At 37.9% G+C, this 19037-nt stretch overlaps 1 protein-coding gene across 3 annotated transcripts in view; it reads right to left on the bottom strand.

Annotated features, from left to right (window-relative positions):
- Window positions 1–19037, bottom strand: part of RAB28 (RAB28, member RAS oncogene family) — a 103261-nt gene that overhangs the window by 12215 nt on the left and 72009 nt on the right. For all 3 annotated transcript variants that reach the window (XM_055326422.1, XM_055326421.1, XM_055326420.1), the window contains exons 5-6: window positions 8984–9087; window positions 3701–3778 (exon numbers count right to left, since the gene is read on the bottom strand). In XM_055326422.1, coding sequence (XP_055182397.1) covers window positions 3701–3778; window positions 8984–9087 — 182 coding nt within the window. The remainder of the gene's footprint in view (window positions 1–3700; window positions 3779–8983; window positions 9088–19037) is intronic.

A 19037-nucleotide genomic window follows, 5' to 3' on the forward strand; every position in this document is an offset into this window, starting at 1 on the left:
CTGCATGTTCTTCTCATTTAGGACCCTGAATATATCCTTCCAGCCCTTTCTGGCCTGCCAGGTCTCTGTGGAGAGGTCTGCTGTTAATCTAATATTTCTCCCCATAAAAGTTAGAGATTTCTTGTCTCTAGCTGCTTTAAAGATCTTCTCTTTATCTTTGAAATTTGCAAGCTTCACTATTAAATGTCGAGGTGTTGAGCAGTTTTTATTGATTTTAGGGGGGGATCTCTCTATTTCCTGGATCTGAATGCCTGTTTGCCTTCCCAGATTAGGAAAGTTTTCAGCTATGATTTGTTCAAATACATATTCTGGCCCTCTGTCCCTTTCAGCGCCCTTGGGAACCCCAATTAAGCGTAGGTTTTTCTTCCTCAGGCTGTCGTTTATTTCCCTTAATCTATCTTCACGGTCTTTTAATTGTTTGTCTCTCTTTTCCTCAGTTTCCCTCTTTGCCATCAACTTGTCTTCTATGTCACTCACTCGTTCTTCTACCTCGTTAACCCTCATCGTTAGGACCTCTAGTTTGGATTGCATCTCATTCAATTGATTTTTAATTTCTGCCTGATTAGATCTAAATTTGCAGTCATGAAGTCTCTTGAGTCCTTTATGCTTTTTCTAGAGCCACCAGTAGCTTTATAATTGTAGTTCTGAATTGCCTTTCTGACATTGAATTGTAATCCAAATTTTGTAACTCTGTGGGAGAGAGGACTGTTTCTGATTCTTTCTTTTGAGGTGAGTTTTTCCTTCTAGTCATATTGTCCAGTGCAGAGTCCAAAAACAAGTTGTACTGGGAAAAGGAGAAAAAGAAGAGAAAAAAGAAAAAGAAAAAAAGAAAGAAGAAGAAGAAGAAGAAAGAAAAGAAAAAGAGAAAGAAAGAAAGAAAGAAAGAAAGAAAGAAAGAAAGAAAGAGAAAGAAAGAAAGAAAGAAAGAAAGAAAGAAAGAAAGAAAGAAAGAAAGAAAGAAAGAAAGAAGAGAAAAAAGGGAGGGGGAAGCAAACAGAAAACAAAAAACAAGGGGGAGTATCCTCTGATTCTATATACTGTAAATCCCTCGACTTCCCCTGGAACTTTCCAGTGCTGCTTTGTCGATAACTTACTTTTCCCCTGTCCGTCTAGCTGGTCTTCTGGGGGAGGGGAATCTGCTGTGCTGATTTTCAGGTGTGAGCACTTGGGGATTGCTTCTCAGTCCCCTGCCTGGTGCAGGGCTCAGTGAAAGTTGTTTAAGCTGTTTGTCCGGTGAGGCCACTGTGAGGCTCAGTGGGGGCTGTTTATCCTGCGAAGCCCCAGGAGGAACAACAGTGGAGGCGGCCAGCTCTCCAGCCCTAGAGTCAGATCCAGCAGGAACTACCGCAGCTCCCAGTCCGCAGGGGCCTGGATGCTCCAGGGGCGGGGGCCGCCGATCTGCACAGCTCGGAGCTGCCCAGCGGCAGGACCGTCCTCGCTGTCCTGGGCCCTCCCGGCCTCTGCCTGTCCCGGGGGGAGCGCTGGATCCTGGCCTGTGTCCCCCGGCGCCCTCGGCTCCAGGGCCTGCGCGGCTGGAATCGCAGCTCCCTCCGCGAGGAGCCTCTGCCTGAGCCGCCTCCGAGCTGCTCCCCGCCCGTCGGGCACTAGCTGCAGCCCTTTAGGGAGCTCCGCTGCGGGGTGTGGTGCGCTCTCTCCCAGGGCGCAGGTCCTCTGTTGGTGCCCCTGGGAGCCTGAGGGCATCCCCACCCCTCCTGGGATCCTGCTCCAACTCCCTGATGTGCCTTTCTGTCCCGGAAGATTGGTGAAGCTCCTGCTTCTCCCGGACTGGGCTTTCCTGTCCTGGGGGCTTTTGCTGCGTGGCCTTAGCCCACTCCTTGCTGGGCCCCTCCCCCTTGGATGCTTTTTATTTATTCCCCCCCCCCTTTCTACCTTGATAGAAGCTGGAACTCTTCTCACTGTGGCATTCCAGCTGTTCTCTTTTTATTTTTTATTTTTATTTATTTATTTTTATGATAGTCACACAGAGAGAGAGAGAGGCAGAGACACAGGCAGAGGGAGAAGCAGGCTCCATGTACCGGGAGCCTGACGTGGGATTTGATCCCGGGTCTCCAGGATCGCGCCCTGAGCCAAAGGCAGGCGCTAAACCACTGCGCCACCCAGGGATCCCGCAGCTGTTCTCTTTTTAAATCTCAGGCCGAATTCGTAGGTTTTCAGGATGATTTGAAAGTTATCTAGGTAATCTGGTGGGGAACAGGTGATTTGTGGATCCTACTCTTCCACCATCTTGCCCCTCCTCCTCTTCTGATTTTTCTTAAGTAAGTTCCACACCCAGCATGGAGGCTTGAACTCACAACACTGTAATTAAGACCTGAGCTGAGATCAAGAGTCAGAAGCTTAACCCATTGAGCCACCCAGCTGCTCCTCCTGTTAAGATTTTCTTAAAAACATTTTGTCTCTAGCTTACTTTATTGAAGGAATACAGTATATAGTACACAGAACATACAAAATGACATAATCAATTGTTTATGCTGTTGGTAAGGCTTCCAGTCAACAGGAGGCTGTAACGCTTAGGTTTTGGGAGCATCAGAAGTTACACATGGATTTTCAACTATGTAGGGGGTCAATGCCCCCAACTTCCATGTTGTTCAAGAGTCCATTGTAATGATTTTTATGTGTCTGGGAGTAATTTACATGGCATAAGATGCCATAACACTGTGCCTGACCATAATAAGTGCTGAAATAAATGTCTTTTGTAAAATGATTAATAAAAAAATATTTCCAGAGTTTCAAATATTGCAATCAAGTCCTAGAATCAATCACATCAGCATAAAAAATTTTCAGCTGAAATTTGCTGTTTTCTCACACACACACATACACAGTGACCATGAAAATAAGACACAGAACACTGAAAGAATTAAAGAAAAAATTAAGGATGGGAAAAGACAATTATATCTTTTTAGCTATCTGGGGTAGGCATAGAGTGGACAGAATTGAGGAAAAATGTAATTTATTTGTTGCTTCTCAGCAAACCAAAAGCTTAACTTTAAACTCTAGGCTCCTACTCTGATTTTTCGTTCTATCAAACATGTGAATTGGTGTACTATTATGGTGGTATTTTTAAGTGCTTAATCATTGGTATTTACATTTCTAAGAATTGTCTAGAAATAGTGAAAGAATTCAGAAATCTTCAACAATTAATACCATTATTGTGTATTAAATTAGCAATTAAATAACACCAAGAATTAATGTCATTACAGTGGGGGATATTTTAGAGAAGAACAGAGAACACAGACTTAAAGAAAAAATAATGTTTCACCAAAGTGAACACAGAGGATGCCAAATGGAGTAAACTCTAAGACTGAACTTAGATAAATTGTTGGGATTATGTACGAAATAAAAAAGGATATTGTAGTACAATAATCCTGGAAGAACTTAAATAAGGAAGTATAAAACAATATGGTCAGCATCTTAACTCATTATTTAACCACTGATGAACTTTGTATTATATTAATCTCAATTTTAGGACAATATGAAGTTTTAAGGGTATCATAATTGGGCAAAAAGTTAACATCGTCCATCTTCCACAAAAAACACTGATTCATTCATAAACACAACTTATTCCTAAAGCTTTTAGGGATATGTACATAGGATGCATAAATGTGATAGGAGTCAGTGGTGAAAGTTAATGTCTTTTAGGAAATAAATTGTTTTGTAGAAATATAAAGCTCAATATAATCACCTGTGACTGTTCTATTTCTGCTTTGTTTAACTTGATTCCAAGGATTTCAGCAGCAACCTTCTGAAAACACAGGAAGACCTACATAACAAAAATAGGTTTAAATGATTTAAAACAGGCATGCTTAAGTTACCTTTAAATAAATTGAAGTTTCTTTAAAAATGATAAACATCAAGAATTGTGAAAATATGATGTACCAGGTTACTCCAAAAATAGCTTTGTTAAATACAGTAACATTTTAAGTGTAATAATTCTAGATGATTAAATCATAATTTTAAAATCATGCAATTCACTAAATTAGTCTAAATACAGACATTTATCTCTAAAAATTTACATTGAAACTTTTTTGTTTTATTTTTTTAAAGATTTTATTTATTTGAGAGAGAGAGAGAGCATGCAAGAGTGCGCGAGCAGGGGGAGGGGCAGCAGGAGAAACAGACCCCCTGCTGAGCAGGGAGCCCAACCCCAGGACCCTGAGATCATGACCTGAGCCAAAGATAGACACTTAATGACTGAGCCACTCAGGCACCCTTACATTAAAAAAATTTTAACATAAGAGAATTACAGATACCACATTTAAAAAAAAAAAAACTACTACCATAACAAACTCCTGAAAGTCCTGGGAAAAATAAATTAGTCTGTACTTTAGCACCCAGGTTTTCACTGGCAATTCTTTATTGGCCTTTTGATCTGGCTTTAGCCTATCTTAAAAGATCACCTTCCAATACTTTAATAATCTTTGTGGCTTTCACCAATTTCAATAAATTCTCCATCATTTCTTGAGCAAAACAACTTAGTAATCTTTATTCTTTTTATTGGTGCAGGAGCAGTATAATCTGTTATCCTTAAACAAAAATCAACAGTACTTTTCTGTAAATAGCCTTTCATACATACCTAACTTATGTGGTCCCACTATGATTCTAGGACTCCAATCCAGACATTGCCTATAATGTTATACTTGTTTTTGCTTCATAAATATCTTATCATATTCTTATCACTACTTATCTTGTGATTACTTACTAAATATTGCAACTAATTTAATTTTGATTTCTAAAAAGGGAGAGAGAGAGAGAGAGAGAGAGAGAGAGATACACATATCCCCAAAAGGCTTATGTCCTTTACATTCGAAACAGCATTATACATTATAGTTCACTGATGGTCAACATTCAAGAAAAATAAGAAAGCTAGCATGGTGGAATGGAGAGAAAGAGAGGGACTGTAAAGTAAAATAAGCAAAGTAGTTAAGGGAGTATAAATCATATAAGATCTGGTAGGCTATGGAAGGGCTTTGGCTTTTACTCTGAGTTAAATGGAAGCCGTGGGAAAGTAGCTTGATGACCTCTATTTTAACAGGGTCGATCTGATTATTGTATTGAGTACTCTCACTACCGAAGATCAAAGGTACAAAAAGACAAGCCAGAAGGACACTAATGTAAGAGATGATGGAGGCTTGAAACAAAGTACTAGCAGTGGAGAGGGTAGAAATAGTCACCAGGTTCTGGACACGTCATAAAAGTAGAACCAACAGGACTTGGCAATAGATAGATGTGGTATATAAAAGAAAGAGGAGTTGAGAATGATTCTAAAATTTTCTCAGCCTTAGCAACTAGCAGAAGATCTGCCATTTATTGAACTGAGGAAGACTATGGGAGATTTCAGGAGACACTATCAAGAATTTAGTTCTGAACCTGAATAAAATTAGGGCTGCTTATTAGGCATCTAAGTGGAGGTGATGAACAGCCAGTTGGAATATATGAGTCTGGGTTCAAGAAAGATGTCTGGTCAAAGCCTTGGGACTAAATGAGGTCACTAAGGAAATAAGTTTAGAAAAATGTTATCCAAGGGCTAAGCTTAGGGAACTGCAATATTCAGAAGTCAGAGTGAGAAGGAATCAAAAAAAAAAAAAAAAAGGAACTGAGAGAGAGTAGCTAGTGAGGTAAGAGTAAACCAGGGGTTGCAGTATCCTGGAAGGTAAACAAGGAAAGTATTTCAAAGAAGAGAAAGTGATCAACTATTTTCTAACTCAAGGAAGATGAGGACTAACAGCAAACCACCACGTTTAGCAAAAACAGGGTCACTGGTGACTTTAATAACAGTAGTTTGGGTGAAATACTGGGTGAAGAAGTCCAGCTGACTGCTCAAGAGAAACTGCAAAGAGAGAACTAGAGATAATTCTTTCAAAACACACTCCAATGGAACTAAGGGAAAGAAAGAAGGCAACAGCTCAAGAAGGATGTAGGATCAAGAGTTTCTTGTTTTTAAGATGAGAAGCCATAATATTTTGTATGCCGATAGAATAATTCAGTAGACAGAAAAAAGTCATGATGCAGGAAGGAAAGAGAATTGCTGAGCACTGTTCATTACTAGGCCAAGAGAAATGGGACTAAAGCACAGTGAAGGCGCAGGCCTGAGCCAGGAGCACAGAAGGCTTGTCTCACAATAATCGTACAGGAGACAGAAGATGTGGGAACAGAGACAGGGAGCAAGAAGGGTGGGGGTAAAGGTGGTGGCAAGAGTATGCAGTTATCTTCTGTTGGCTTCAAATTTCTGTAAAATAGGAAACAAAGTCATCAGCTGACAGAATGGATGAGGAAATGTTGAAGATCTAAGGAGCAAAAAGAAGCTATGAAAACAGTCATCTATGTGAAAGGGAGAGATGATGGCCTACGGAAACGTGGTATAACTACCGAGCAGTATTAAGGGCCCACTTGAGGCTAGTGATTGTGGATTTTAAGTGAAACCTCCAGTATGTCTCTGTTTCTCTCTGATCATGTTCAAATGCCTAGATGCCGCCACAAAGTTTAAAACTTTGGTTTAAACCAGAGTTCAGGTTTAGCCAAGTGAGTCCAATAAAGTCATAGAGGAAAGGGAATTAAGGGCATATGCATGGCAATGATTTTGGTTGGTCATGAGATTTAAGTTAGGAAATTAGGAAAATGAGGACATGAAAGGAGGTTAGGGACATTAAAAAGGTTAAGATCAGCATCTACCAGGTCCTATCAGGACTGCAGATTGATGGATTAGGGAAGTCAAGGGTATGAGCTGGACAGACAGGAGGGTGGTCAGTGACCAGGATGTCTGACATTGAGATAGAAGGTAACAGAAGAGCTGTAGTGATCTGTAATGAGAGCCTGGGAGTGAGTGGCTGAGGTGAGGTGGAGGACAAACAAAGATATTGAAATTACTAAGAATTATGACAAAGGTAAGTATTAGAGAAAGTACAGTTAGAAGCTCAGGTGATGAGGGGAATAATCTGAAGATGGGGATCACTAAAGTCTTAAAGTGGTTCCATAAGAATAAACCACTTCAAAGTTGCATTTCAAGACAAAATAACAAGAATTTTTAAGGAGGGCTCAACACAAGTACACAAAAAATCTGGAGTGGTTAAACACAAGCCAAAATACTGGAAGTTAAAATAATTCCAGGGACACTTGGGTAGCTCAGTTGGTTAAGCTTCTGACTCTTGGTTTTGGCTCAGGTCATGATCTCAGGATAATGAAATTGAGCCCCATATCAAGCTCTGTACCAGACATGGAAGATGCTCTTAAGATGCTTAAGATGCTCTCTCCTTTAAAAATAGAACTGCCCTACGACCCAGAAATTGCACTGCTGGGGATTTACCCCAAAGATACAGATGCAGTGAAACAGCAGGACACCTGCACCCCAATGTTTATAGCAACAATGTCCACAATAGCCAAACTGTGGAAGGAGCCTCGGTGTCCATCAAAAGATGAATGGATAAAGAAAATGTGGCCTATATATACAATGGGATATTACTCAGCTATTAGAAACGACAAATACCCATCATTTGCTTCATTCAATGTGGATGGAACTGGAGGGTATTATGCTGAGTGAAGTAAGTCGATCGGAGAAGGACAAACATTATATGGTCTCATTCATTTGGGGAGTATAAAAAATAGTGAAAAGGATTAAAGGGAAAAGGAGATAAAATGAGTGGGAAATATCAGTGAGGGTTACAGCACATGAGAGACTCCTAACTCTGGGAAATGAACAAGGGGTGGTGGAAGGGGAGGTAGGTGGGGGGATGGAGTGACTGGGTAACGGGTACTGAGGGGGGCATTTGATGGGATGAGCACTGGGTATTATGCTATATGTTGGCAAATCAAACTCCAATAAAAATATGCATACAAAAAAAAAGATGCTCTCTCCTTCTCTCCCTCTGCCCCTCCCTCCCCACTCACGTTCTCTCTCATACATAAAATAAAATAATAAAATAAAATAAATAAAATAAAATAAAATAATAAATAAAATAAAATAGTTTTAAAATGACAGAAGACCCCCTAGGAAGGTAAGTGAAGGTAGAAGATCAATCCATGGTACTGATTTTATATATTTTTAAATGGCACGTGTGGGTATTGCCCATGTTTGCATTATCTTGGGAGAAAGTGTTCTGATAATAATCAGAAAATAAACAGGTAATGAAATTTTAAAAAGTTCAACCCTGATAGCAATCAAAGAAATTCAAGTAGCAAAATATCATTTTTTTTTTGTCTTTTTGGGCTTTTTTTGGCCTACGAAATTGACAAAGATGTGAAAGGAAATAAATAAATCCTGGATGTTAAAAAAAAATACTGCAGTGATACAGTACTCATACAATAATCTGATTGGTTATTAAACCTATTTAGTAATATTAAATGACATGGCCAAATTTTCTATGTGCAAATATATTAAATTAAAAAACTAAAAAAAAAAGAAACTAAAAGACTGAATTATTTCTATATTATAATCTTACTTTTTAAAATATTTAGTACAATTAATAACCCCGGAGTGTCACTAATTAGGTTTGCAAATCCTATCCCCACCACTCCTTAACTGTGTACCCTGGACTCCCCTTACATAATCTCTCTAGGACTCATCTATAGCACAGAGATAATGAGAGCAGCACAGCATTTGCAAGTCACAAAATAAGAATTCAGTGAATGCAATTCACTAGCAGCAACAGCAATAGCATGAATATTTTGAGAGTATCAGAAACTATCAGGAATCACATGAAGTTGTGAATGGTCATCTCTGGATGCTGAGATAGTAGGTGATTTTTATGTTCTTTTTTTAAAATTTATGTTTTTTAACTCTTGTACTTTTAAATTCCTTAAAATAACCATATACTTACATTAAATGAATTGTAAAGATAATATAAACAGCATAAACATATCTATTTTATGTCTTCAATAGGAATTAATTTGTTCCAAAAATTAAGCCTAGGAAGTACACTTCCAGTGAATATTATTATTAAACAAAATATTCAGTATTCATTATTTTACTTACAGAGTCTCCTGTCTTTGCTGAGACAAAGTGGCTACTAAAACCATTTTCCTGGCAAAGCCGTAAGTGTTTTTCAAGTTTTACCGTTCGCATATGCTCCAAATCAACTAGAAAAATGAACAAAAACAGAACAAAACTCAATTATCTGAGTCAATCAATTCACTGTTAACATGCTTAAATTTGACTTACTTTCCAATATTATATACCAGCTTAGACACTAGCTGTGTCATCACCTTGAGCAATTTCTTTAAACTTTTTATGCTTGACTCTATACATTTTTTTAATAATAAATTTATTTTTTTATTGGTGTTCAATTTGCCAACATACAGAATAACACTCAGTGCTCATCCCGTCAAGTGCCCCCCTCAGTGCCCATCACCCATTCACCCCCACTTCCCGCCCTTCTCCCTTTCCACCACCCCTAGTTCGTTTCCCAGAGTTAGGAGTCTTCATGTTCTGTCTCCCTTTCTGATATTCCCTACCCATTTCTTCTCCCTTCCCTTCTATTCCCTTTCACAATTATTTATATTCCCTAAATGAATGGGACCATATAATGTTTGTCCTTCTCCGATTGACTTATTTCACTCAGCATAATACCCTCCAGTTCCATCCACGTTGAAGCAAATGGTGGGTATTTGTCAAATTTAAAAAACTAAGAATAACAAATATGCCTATCTTATGTAGAGTTATCTGAGAGTGAATCCAAGGACAGTCCACAATGACCAGCACATGAAAAGTACTTGAAAAATGAAACATCATTCTAATTACCTACAGCTTTAGGCACACTGATGAGACCCAAAAAAGATCTAATTAGTATAACATGTTTAAACATAATGATTATAGTCGACCTTTGAACATCATGGGTTTGAACTTACATGTGAGTTTTTACAGTACAGCACTGTAAAACTATTTTATCTTCCTTGTGATTTTCTTAATAGCATTCTTCTCTCTACTTTAAGAATATAGCATATAATACACATAGCAAACAAAACATGTGTTAACTGATTGTTTATGCTATCAGTAAGTCTTCCAGTCAATAATAAGCTGTTTGTGGTTATGTTCTAGAGAGTCAAAAGTTCCACGTGGATTTGGCTGTGCATGCAAGGGATCGGCACTCATAACCCCCATGTTGTTCAAGGGTCAAATGGAACTGAAAGTAAGATGCACTTACCAAAGCATATTTACTTTGAAACAGTTTAACTACTTTAATAATTACAATAGCTCTTTAATCTCTATAAACTTTCATGTTAAACAAATACAGAATTAATTTTGTGCCAAGAGATAGCAATATTTTGCTGCATGTTTACTTTATTTACAACCACAGTTTAATTTCACAAACATACATCTCAGTTGCTTTCCAAACCTAAAGTACACATTTTGAAAGTAATGGGTAAGGGTATATTTCCTTGAATAGGTAGGTGTAGGTGCTTTAAAGTAAAGCATGGTACGCATAGCCAATACTGGTTTTATCCAGCATAGTCTATTTTTTCAAATGTGATTCTTTATTGGATAGTTTCTCTTTTTATAACACTACAGACTCTATAAGGGTGTTGACTCAATGCCGTCAAATTATAAGGCAAATATATTCACAGGATTTAAGGACAACTAGGCTCTTTGAGTCAATATAGGAAAAAAAAACTTAAACTGATTTCCTGAGGAAGGGACCCAACTGACTTGTAAAAACTTGTAAATTTGCAAATCTACTAAGCCTACATAATAGTGGCAATTGATAATCAACTAAAAAATGCTCTCATACTACATAAAAGGCTTTATTTAAAATTATATTGAAGTTCTTTAGTCTGTAAGCTCAAGAGATCTTTCTCTAGTAGATTTTTGATCTAGTGAGGGATTTCTGAGTCTCATTTATATTGCTTAGCTTGGATAATATGGAGCTTTTTTCTTTTCTGGCCACAAGCTGCTGTTCCTTAAACATCACTGAGACCTTATTTACAAGAACAAGCCAAAAAATGTCCAGATACCACAGGCATCAATTTGTAGAAGACTAAAATACTAAGCTATTAGCACTGACATTTATACATCTAGTTTATCATAATAATGAGGCTAAAATGCTTTCCTAATTCAACATGAGTAAGAACAAATCATGTCACTAAGAAAATTACCCAATGATGTCACTGTCCAATTAAAAATAAAAACAACACATGAAGTTTGTCATTTAACATGTCTGTGCACTAATCTTTTTGAATGGAATACTCTATCATTGTTCTGTTTTTCCCTTCTCATTTTTCCTCCCTCTCTTCTATCCCCCAACTACCTAACTACTACATACACTTATCTATAGCACTGGGAATTTACTACCCAAGCAAAAGGTTTTTCCTAATGAAGATAACCATGATGGGGCACCTGGGTGGCTCAGTCAGCTGAGAATCCAACTTTTGGTTTTGGCTCAGGTCATGATCTCAGGGTCAAGAGATCAAGCCCCACATCAGGAACTGTACTAACAGGGAGGGAGTCTGCTTGTGATTCTCTCCCTCTGCATCCCACCCCTCCCACTCTGGCTCACACTCTGTCTAAAATAAGCAAATAAAGACCATCAGCAATCATAACAGTTATTTTAAATAACTGAGATTCTGACAAAGGAGACAGCAGATACAGAACAGGCCCTCACAGAACTTCACTACAAAGTTTTCTTCTGTTCTGTTAAATTTAGTGGGCAATGCTTAAGAGGACTCAGTTACTAGAATATTTAATTCTAAATAATCCAGAAATGTATATTCCAAAGAAAAAGTTATAGTGAGATGCTGGTTAAATCTTTCCTTTCTTCATTTTTAAGAGCATCCTTAAAATTATTATCCAGTACCCATCTATCATACATGTGATAGCACTCTCTGTTCACTGCCTTGATTTAATTTCTGTTATGTCCTTCAGTGAACCACATTTTCTAGTTCTCTTGTTTTGTTTTTGGAAGTGGAATAAAAATTTCTTAATAACAATTATTACAATTACAATTACAATATCTAAATAACAATTACCCAAATACTCGGAAAAACAATCATGAAATGTAAAATGCTATTAACTAGAGACAACAACTGATAACACTTTAGTATATATCTTTCCAATATCTAAGCAACTGAAGGTCAAAAAGGCATTAACATTGTACATACATGCAATTTCTCTTAACCATTCTACAGCCTCCATAAACATGTGCTTAACAATTCCAAAGGATAACCACTTTCTAGCTCATTCATTCATTCAGTTAACAAATATATGAGTGCCTGTTTGGCCAGGCACTGTCCTGGGTGTTACAGATACAAGGAGCTTACATTTTAATAAAGGCAAGAGACTAACAAGTAAAATACATAGAACTGTAAGTGCAACGGCCCTATGGGAAGATTACGTTTAGCAGTAAAAGAAAAGCAGGAGGCCAGGGTGGCTGAAATGAGTTTTAAAAGCCGGAACCGTGGCAGTCCCAATGGCTCAGTGGTTTAGCGACACCTTCAGCCCAGAGCATGATCCTGGAGACCTGGGATCGAGGCCGTGTCAGGTTCCCCACAGGGAGCCTGCCTCTTCCTCTGTCTGTTTCTGCCTCTCACTGTGTCTCTCATGAATAAATAAATAAAATCTTAAAAAAAAAAAAAAAGCCAGGAACCAGATCACACAGGGTACACTGGCCATATTTCAATAAAACAAAGAAAACCCAGTGTAATATGACATTTTAGAAGGTTCATTTGGGCTGTTTTGCTGAGAATAAACTACAGAAAGTCAAATGTATGGCAGAGAAGCCATTGAGGAAGCTTTTGTAAAAATCTAAAAGAAAAAAAAAGAACCTCAGGGAAGAAAGCAGAGCCAAGAGAGACTGGGTTGCAGTGATATATACATATTTTTTGAGTCTCTGGATCACACCATACCTAAAGATAGAATAGTTACTGGGCTTTTCAGTTATGTGAGGCGAAGGCAATAAAATTCCCTCCATTTTTGGTTAAAAAAAAAAGTCTAAGAAATAGAAGATGATAGTTTGGACAATACTTGGTAGCAGTAGAGATGGTTAAAAAGTGGGGCAGATTCTCCTGCCCTATGACCCAGCAATTGCACTGCTGGGGATTTACCCCAAAGATACAGATGCCATGAAATGCCGGGACACCTGCACCCTTATGTTTATAGCAGCTATGTCCATAATAGCCAAACTGTGGAAGGAGCCTCGGTGTCCATCAAAAGATGAATGGATAAAGAAGATGTGGTCTATGTATACAATGGAATATTACTCAGCCATTAGAAATGACAAATACCCACCATTTGCTTCGACGTGGATGGAACTGAGTGAAATAAGTCAATCAGAGAAGGACAAACATTATATGGTCTCATTCATTTGGGGAATATAAAAAATAGTGAAAGGGAATAAAGGGGAAAGGAGAGAAAATGAGTGGGAAATATCAGTGAGGGTGACAGCACATGAGAGACACCTAACTCTGGGAAATGAACTCAGGGTAGTGGAAGGGGAAGTGGGCAGGGGGTGGGGGTGACTGGGTGATGGGCACTGAAGGGGGCACTTGGCGGGATGAGCACTGTGTGTTATGCTATATGTTGGCAAACTGAACTCCAATAAAAAAAAAGTAGGGCAGATTCTCAATAGATTTTTGGGATAAAAAGTAAATTGAAATGCTAATGGATTTGACATGGGATGTGAGGCATTCAGAGAAATCACTTGAAGACAGTTACTTGGATTTAAAATGAGACACGGGGACACCTGGGTGGTTCAACGGTTGAGCATCTGCCTTCAGCTCAGGGCGTGACCCTCAGATTGGAGATAAATCCCACATCAGGCTTCTGCGGGGGGCCTGCTTCTCCCGCTGCCTGTCTCTGCCTCTCTCTGTGTGTCTCTCATGAATAAATAAATAAAATCTTTTTAAAAAATTGAAAAATAAAAATAAAATGAGATACAGTATATTACAGGATTTGTTCTAGCCACACTCAGTTGCATGGATGGAAGTGTTGAGCAGATAAAGGTTTGCATTCAAGCAGAGAAATTACTTAAGTAATTAGGCAGAGAAACTGTACCATGTACAATTACTGAAAAGAAGGGCAGGTAAGCTGAAGATAGTAAATGTAAGGAAGTGATTATATTGATGGAGCATGAAATCTAAGTTGAGTAAGGAGGGTTCAGGAAAATTGAAAATTGTTAAGATGTAATTGGTAACTGATATTAAGTTTTTGTGTGAGTCTAAAAATAACTGGAGTTGAGTTACTCAAGGAGCTTAGCTGAAAAGACAGGAGGTAACGGATAGACTGGGATACATGAAATTGATGTCAACATTACAGAGAGGGCACAGAAACTGATACTAGGTCTTCAGAATAAGTATGTTAGCATAGGTCAGGGGCAGGAAGGCTAGAAGTAAAGGACTCAGGGAACATGAGAGAGCAAGAATACTCTGTGTGGACACTGAAATTACCAGGAATGGTGACAGCAACAGTAATGGAGCAACCGTGACCTGGAATAAATCTCTGAGAAATTCATGGAGTTGATTCAGGCAGGGGTTGGCTGATATTGCCAACAAATACAAGTAGCTAGCAGGATTCAAATCTAAGGTATCTTAGGGAAGACAAAAAAGAATGTTCTGGAAAGAGCAACACGGAACAAGGTCATCTATCCCACCTCCAGTCCTGACTGATAAGGTAGATACAATAGGGGAAAATCAACACTTGAAAGAGCTTCAGGAGGGGTACTTGGGTAGCTCAGCTGGTAGAGCACGAGACTATGTGACTCTAGATCACAGGATCATGAGTTCGAGCCCCACACTGGGGATAGAGTTTCTTAAAAAATAATAATAAAATAAAATCTAAGAAGAAGAAAAGAGCTTCAGGAGAAGGCAGCATCATCCTTATAGAAGATAGACTATTCCAACAGAAAAGACAAGTGAAAAGACATACATTAATTAAATGGCAGAAGTTTTAAAATTTTTGTTCAAGGAAAAAACAGGACTTTATTGATGTGGAAGGGTCTCAGTAATTATGAAAAGATCGAAACTAGGGTCTGAAAACAGGAGGTCAAGACTCTATAGGATAAGAATGCAGGAAATAAACCAATGATATCAATGTCCTAGGCCTTCTGGTATAGCTAATATCAATAGGGATAAAAAACACAAAGATGAAAAAATTCTAATACTATATTAGACAAGAAAATCCAAATTTTTTTACTATCAAAACCAACTATGAAAAAAAATTACTTGGCTCATGCATCCTGAGCATCCTAACTATACATTAAAATGGAAAAGGAAAAAAAAGTTGGTAAAATACTAAGTCTATATCAGTCATGCTCCTAAAATGACATGGTACATGAAACAGAAATTATATGTGAAGCTTAATTAATTTTGGTTAGCAATAATAACTTCAATAAAACAAAGTTGTTTGAAAGAGTAACACACAAAATTTTTGGTTTAATGTATTTTTAAAATACAATTTACAATGTTTCATATTTTAAAATTTAGATTTACATCAAGAGATACCAACAGGGTTTCATGTAATATTAATAATCCAGTGAGAGTCATATTTTCTCAGAAAGGTAACTAATAATTATATTTCACAGAATGTTAGGCTATCTTAAAGGCCTTTTAAAAAATGTTTCACATAAGCCTGTGAAAGTATTGTTCAATCTTGGTATGCAAAGAAAAACAAGTAAAAAAAATAACTGAAATTTGCCTTTCCGGTGGTGACGACCTCCCCACGAGAACATGCCCCTTGCGAAGGATCTCCTGCACCCGTCCCTGGAAGAGAAGAGGAAGCACAAGAAGAAGCGCCTGGTGCAGAGCCCCAACTCCTACTTCATGGACATGAAGTGCCCGGGATGCTACAAAATCACCACCGTCTTCAGCCATGCACAGACAGTAGTTCTGTGTGTCAACTGCTCTACCGTCCTCTGCCAGCCCACGGGAGGAAAAGCAATTCAGGTGGATGCAGCACTAAAAGCTCCCTGAATCAAGATGAGTGGGACACTATCCCAATAAACAGATTTTGGATTTAAAAAAAAAAAAAGAACTGAGATTTACCTTTAAATGGTAAAGTTGAAAACAAAACAAAAAGCATGAGAACACCCAGGGTTGATGAAAAATGGTATTACTAGGTTTTGAAAAGCAACTTGGAAATCTGTGCTGAATCTTACAACATTTATACTCTATGACCAGATAACACAACTTGGAAGAGTTTATCTTGAAGAAAACATCAGGGATGTGTAATAGTAACAATTATAAATTAAGAACTTCACCACAGAGTTATTTGCAATATAAAAAATATCAGAAGAAAGATAAATGTCCCAAAAGAGACATACACAAACTCTCTGGCTTAAAAATCATAAAGACTATTAACTGACATCTTAGCAATGATTTTTGGGGTCTGACACCAAAAGTAAAGGCAATAAAATAAAACATAAACAAATGGGACTATATCAAATTAAACTTCTCTACAGCAAAGGAAACCATCAAACAAAAGGAAAAGACAACCTACAGAATGGAAGAAAATATTTGCAAGTCATTTTTCTGGTATGGAATTAATATCCAAAATATATGAAGAATTCATATACCCAACAGTGAAAAAACAAACAACTCCATTATAAAGCAGGCAGATAAACTGAAGAGATATTTTACCAAAGAAGACATACAAATGGCTAACAAGTACACAAAAAGATGCTCAATATCATCTGGGAAATAAAAATTAAAACAGAATGAGATACCCCACATCTGCCAGAATGCCTATCATCAAAGAGACAAGTGCTGGTGAGAATGTAGAAAAGGGAACCCTTTTGCATTGTGGGTGGGAGTATAAAGCAGTATGAAGTATAGAAAAAGAGTATGGAGGTTCCTTTAAAAATCCTGCTTCTTGGTATATAACCAACAGGAATAAAAACAGGATCTTGAAAAGCTATCTGCACTCCCATATTCACTGCATCATTATTCACAATAGCCAAGACATGGAAACAACCGAAGTGTCCACCAACAGATGAATAGATAAAAATGTGGTATAGGGGCCCCTGATTGGCTCAGTCAGTTAAGCATCCAACTCTTGATTTTAGCTCAGGTCGTGATCTCACAGTTCTGAAATCAAGCCCCAACACTAGGCTCCAGGCTAGGAGTGGAGCCTGCTTAAGATTCTCTGTCTCTCTCTCTCCCCCCTTGCACTCTCCCTCTCCCTGTGGCTCTCTCCCTCCTTAAAAAAAGATGTGATGAGTGTGTGTGTGTGTGTGTGTGTGTGTGTGTGTATATAGATTAGATAGATAGATAGATAGATAGATAGATAGATAGATAGATAGAAAGGTATATATATAGATATCTATACATACACACATACAATGGAATATTATTCAGCCATGAGAAAGAAGAAAATCATGTCATTTGCAAAAGCATGGTTGAAACCTGTGGACATTATGCTAAGTGAAAAAAGACCAAGAAAGACAAATACTGTATGATATAACTTATAGGTGGAATCTAAAAAAGTGGCAGCCTGGGTGGCTCAGTGGTTTAGCGCCGCCATCAGCCCAGGGCCTGATCCTGGAGACCCGGGATTGAGTCCCACGTCAGACTCCCTCATGGAGCCTGCTTCTCCCTCTACCTGTGTCTGTGTCTGTGCCTCAATCTCTCTCTCTCTCTCTCTCTGTGTGTGTGTGTGTTTCTCATGAATAAATAAATAAAATCTTTTTTTGAAAAAAGAAATCTAAAAAAGTGGATCTCAGAGAAACAAAAAATGGTGGTTACCAGCAGCTGAAGGTTGGAGGAAATGGGAAGGTGTTGGTCAAAGGTACAAACTTCTAGTAGAAAGATGAGTAAGTTCTAGGATTCTAATATACAGCATTAAGCTGCTAAGAAAGCAAATCTTAAATGATATCATCACAAAATGAAATAATAATTATGTGAGGTGATGGAGGTGTCAGCTAATGCCTTGGTGGTAATCATTTATGCATATGTAAGTGTATCCAATCAACATGTTGTACACCTTAAATTTATACTATGTTAATTATCTCCCAATAAAGGTGAAGAAAAAAGACTCTTAAGTGAAATAAGCAATAATATAGGATGTTAAATTTAAAAGTAGGGTGCAAAATCATGCATTTAATAAAGCTCCTATTTTGTAAACAATTATAGATGTATATATACATCTATATATGCATAAATATATGACAAAAATATGCTAGAATTTGTTACACAATCAAAAATCATGCATTTAATAAAGCTCCTATTTTTTAAAATCATGCATTTAATAAAGCTCTTATTTTGTAAACAATTATAGATGTATATATACATCTATATGTGCATAAATATATGACAAAAATATGCTAGAATTTGTTACACAATATTTTGAAAGATTTTATTTATTTCTCAAGCAGGGGAAGGGGCAGAGGGAGAGAGAGAATTCTCAAGTAGATTCCACAGTGGAACCCAACACAGGGCTTGATCCCACAACCCTGAGATCACGAAATCAAGAGTCAGACACTCAACCAACTGAGCTACCCAGGTACCTTTGTTATATCATCTTTTAAATTAAAATTGGGAAGAGTAAAATTTTTAAATGACAGCTTTTATTTTGGACTACCCTTTCAAAGATTTTTTTTTGGCAAGCAGCCAACATAGAGATAGTGCCTTCCTCAGGGATATGTGTAAGTCTGTCCATTGTCTATTACAATAAAGATAGTATCTCTCTCTACACCAAAGTTCAGAGGTTTACTTATAATCCATTACAAAGGATTTAGTTTTCCTAAGCTCAGGGTTCCTCAGCTATGATAAAAACCAGTGCATGCACATCATCTACATAGGCCTCCTCACACTGCCCTAGTGGAACTTAGGAGCAAGTAGAACTAGTGCAAACAGGGAGCTGACCTTGCTTGTTTGCTGTGCTTTGAGTAACAAAGTCCTTTATCTCTGAACCAGGAGCCGCATGCCTTCTACCAGTGTCCACAGTGGTAGCAGGCTAACTTATTAGCTCGCAAGCAAGGTAAAATCTAAGATCCTTCACTGTTCTTAACACAAAGAAGAGTAAAATAGATAAGATGGCCAGAGTAGATAGCTGTTCTTCAACCTACCCCACATTTCTCAGCTCGGCTTGCAGTTAGGTATGGCCA

Source organism: Nyctereutes procyonoides, unplaced genomic scaffold (assembly GCF_905146905.1).
Source record: "Nyctereutes procyonoides isolate TBG_1078 unplaced genomic scaffold, NYPRO_anot_genome, whole genome shotgun sequence".
Lineage (NCBI taxonomy): Eukaryota > Metazoa > Chordata > Mammalia > Carnivora > Canidae > Nyctereutes > Nyctereutes procyonoides.